The 3847-nt window shown below is 41.2% G+C and overlaps 1 gene segment (V, D, J or C); it reads left to right on the top strand.

Annotated features, from left to right (window-relative positions):
- The first annotated feature begins 2188 nt into the window (after window positions 1-2188).
- On the top strand, window positions 2189-3517 carry LOC125136138 (T cell receptor alpha variable 2-like). The segment is given in 2 exon segments: window positions 2189-2395; window positions 2568-3517. Coding segments are annotated over 2 exon segments (360 nt in total).
- Window positions 3518-3847: the final 330 nt, after the last annotated feature.

Below are 3847 nucleotides of genomic sequence, written 5' to 3'. Positions count from 1 at the left end.
CCCAGGAGGCAGAGGATCACAAAGCCTAGCATCATTTAAAGGTGAATTCTGGGAGAAAAATGAAAAAGGAATTCTGAGAATTATTACTTTGATTTCCAAAACACTAAGGGTGAAATGACAGATGATTAGAAGATTTTTGTTGAATTTGTACATGTTGTAGAACAGATTACTAGAACAAAGGTTAAAGTACCTTGCCATTAGCGATACTGGTCATCTCAAGTGGCTGTATTCAAGCTACCACTTCATCTGGTACACATCCTATCTGCATCCTATTTACAGTCAGCAAACATCACCAACTCCTTTATTGTGCCACTTGTATCTCAGAGGCAGACTAATTTTATTCTGCTGTGTAGAATAGATTGGAGGGGTGAGTGAGCTAGCCTAAGATTTCAAGTCTAGGGAAATGAAGGAGACTATTATAGAAATTGAAAGTCAGGAAGAGAAGAAGTTTGTGTGAAAAGGATAATTCAGATTTTGGCTTGTGTAATAATAATGTGTTTTGAGCAAAGAGAATAGAACTTTTCTGTTAAGAAGTAACTAGTTTCCTTTGAGGTCCTAACTCGCTACAAATATCAGAGATAGGGTCACTAAGGCACTTTTCTGTGAATAAAAATCGGTTGTAATATGGTTAAAATTTACTGATTTTTGTAAAGTAAAGTTGCTTTACTACCATTTGTAGAAAATTGTACTAGAGACAAAAATTGATGTGTTGGTGATGAGAGTATTTCTCCTGGGTTTGGGAAGTGCACATTGTATGACCATATGCAGAGCCTTGTCAGGATAGACATTTAAAAACAAATGGCTCACCTAGCTTTATGGAAGAATTTTTTTTTTTTTGGTCTTTTCTAGGGCCGCACCCACGGCACATGGAGGTTTCCAGGCTAGGGCTCGAATTGGAGCTGTAGCCACGAGCCACAGCAATGCCAGATCCAAGCCATGTCTGCAACCTAAGCCTCAGCTCATGGCAACACCGGATCCTTAACCCACTGATCGAGGCCAGGGATCGAACCCACAACCTCATGGTTCCTAGTCAGATTCGTTAACCACTGAGCCACGATAGGAACTCCTGGAAGTATGTTTTAAATAACTACTCATCTGAGTGAAAGGTTGGTTAACCAGAAGGCTTTCTGAGAAGGTGGTTATCTCCTCTGTACAGCATTCCTATCCTTATGGAAAGTGAATAAAGATGAGGGATTTGAACAAAAGCAAAGGGCAAGAAATCTCTTCAGGACGTTAGAAGCTGTGAAGACTGTCTCAGAGGATGCTTGGGAATATGATTTTCTGTCAGTTCCCATGTAGCCCTCTAGGTGGTGGTGGTGGTGCACATAAAACTCTACTGTAGAAACTTCAAATTGCCACAAACCTCGTTTACCCTTCTTTTTCAGATAAAACCCCAAGAAAATCTCTATAAAAGCTTGAGGTAGGATCAGTAAGCCCCCATTAATAATCAAGGAGCCAACCTCAGGGTATATAATGAGGGAAGGTACTATCCAAAACAGATTATTTCTTTTTTTTCTTTTTCCACTGTAGAGCATGGGGACCCAGTTACACATACACGTATACATAATTTTTTCTCCCATTGTCATGCTGTGATGTAAATATCTAGATATAGTTCTCAGTGCTACATAGCAGCATCTCATTGCAAATCCATTCCAAGAGCAATAGTTTGCATCCGTTAACCCCAAGCTCCCACTCCCTCCCACTCTCCCCGGGCAACAACAAGTCTCTTCTCCAAGTTCATGATTTTCTTTTCAAAACAGATCATTCCTAATGCAATTTTGTCTTCCTTGACCTAGTTTTTTTTCTCCTTGCTTACAGAAAAGTATAAGTGAGATTTTGATTTCTGTGCTTATTCTAGAGATTACTTTGGATGCAAGGAGTCAAGTTTTGATGAATATGTTTACATCCTAATTTTATGTCTTAAAAAATCTATCCCATCTCATCTACCACAGTTGCTAAGATTTCATGATCATTACTTTTAACACAGCATGTCTTATATCACATAAATTCTTTTTGTATGAGTCCATCACTTTATTTTGAATGATGAAGCAGTCCTGCATCAATTATGAGAATAATGACACAGAGAAGGAAGCGAGCTATGGTGACCTCTGAAAGGTCCTTTTAAAGAACTTATTAAAACACAGTTGTTCTTCTCAGACAGACACAGTTGAAGTCATTATTAAGTAGCCTCAGTACTGTAGCCACTCTTCTACAGTTCACAGATTCTGGTTGATGATGTCATGACAGAAGAAAATGCAAAACAGGCAGGCTTAAATCAGCTTCCTGCTGAGCATCACACAGCTGAGGCCTGAGACAGGGTGCATCTGGGCCATGGCTTTGCAGACCACTCTGGACGCAGTGCGGCTGGGGGTCCTCCTCAGCTCTTTCTGGAAGGGTGAGTCAGCTCCTTCACCATCTGGTCTTGGAAAAGTGCCTGCCATTGTTTTAACATTTGGAATCTTAAAAATAATAAGACAGCCAAATTCATTAATAATCACTGTTTCTAAGGGGCAATGGGTAAGCCAAATAGCATAAAAGTCACAACCTTGGGTTACTGTTTCCTGCAGTTGTGGAGAGCAAGGACCAAATATCTCAGCCTGCCACTGTGATGTCTTCGGAGGGAGCCGTGGCCGAAATCTCCTGCAATCACTCTATATCCAATGCTTACAACTTCTTCTGGTACCTTTACTTCCCGGGATGTGCACCAAGGCTCCTCATCAAGGGCTTAAGTCCTTCTCAGCAGGGACGCTACAACATGACACATGAGCGGTTCTCTTCATCACTGCTCATCCTTCAGGTGCAGGTGGCAGATGCTGCTGTTTACTACTGTGCTCTGGAGGACACAGAGGCAGAGAGCCCGTAACAAGCTGAACAGAAACAGGGAGAGAACACAGCCTTTGCAGGAGGCGGAAAAGAGATGAGCAATAACCGCACCTCCCACCCCCAATTCAGCATTCCCCAAGCTTTTCCATTTGGCACTGCCATCAGAAAAAAACCTTTGAGTCCAGACACACTCTATATGAGTAAATGTACATAGGGAAATTTGCTTTTAGGGAGTGATTAAGTAATGGCCCTGTAAATCCATGTTTTAAATAGTCTCGATAACTGGAACAATTTTGACCCATTTCTTTTTTTGAAATTGGAGTTGATTTCTTGCTTTCCCTTTTAAAGCGGCTGATGATGAACTTGTGATAGGAGGAAGAGTCATGTCCACTCTGCCATTTTCTTCTTGCTTTCTGGGTTTGCATTTTAAATCTTATGTGCCCGCTTTAGTCTCTTTTCAAGCCATGTATCTGTTTTGTAAAGGATACTTTAGTTGACATTGGGTAACAGAGTAAGGTGAAAGGAAATGAATGCACCAACACCCCTGAGCTTCAATCCTTCTCTCAGGATATCTTAATTATGATAATCTAATATACAGACCCACTGAGGATGCTAGTGTCAGTCAGTATATATACATATATTTTTTGCTTTTTAGGGCTGCACCCATGGCATATGACAGTTTCCAGGCTAGAGGTCGAATGGAACTACAGCTGCCAGCCTATGCCACAGCAATGCAGGATCCGAGCCACGTCTGCCACTTATAACACAGCTCAAGGTACCACTGGATCCTTAACCCACTGATGGAGGCCAGGGATGGAACTTGAATCCTCCTGGATACTAGTCGGGTTCATAACCCGCTAAGCCACAGTGGGAACTCCGGTATATAAAATATTAGTAAAACTCAATCTCCTTCCCAATTTTTAAATGGGAAAAAAATACAATTGGAAGTTGTAATATATTCTTCGCATATCCTTGTTAAATTATCTTTGCCTTTTTACACAGATGTGTCCCCCTCTCCCCACCC

This window comes from Phacochoerus africanus, chromosome 9 (assembly GCF_016906955.1).
Source record: "Phacochoerus africanus isolate WHEZ1 chromosome 9, ROS_Pafr_v1, whole genome shotgun sequence".
NCBI classification, from domain to species: domain Eukaryota; kingdom Metazoa; phylum Chordata; class Mammalia; order Artiodactyla; family Suidae; genus Phacochoerus; species Phacochoerus africanus.
This window is presented reverse-complemented; position numbering and strand designations above follow the sequence as displayed.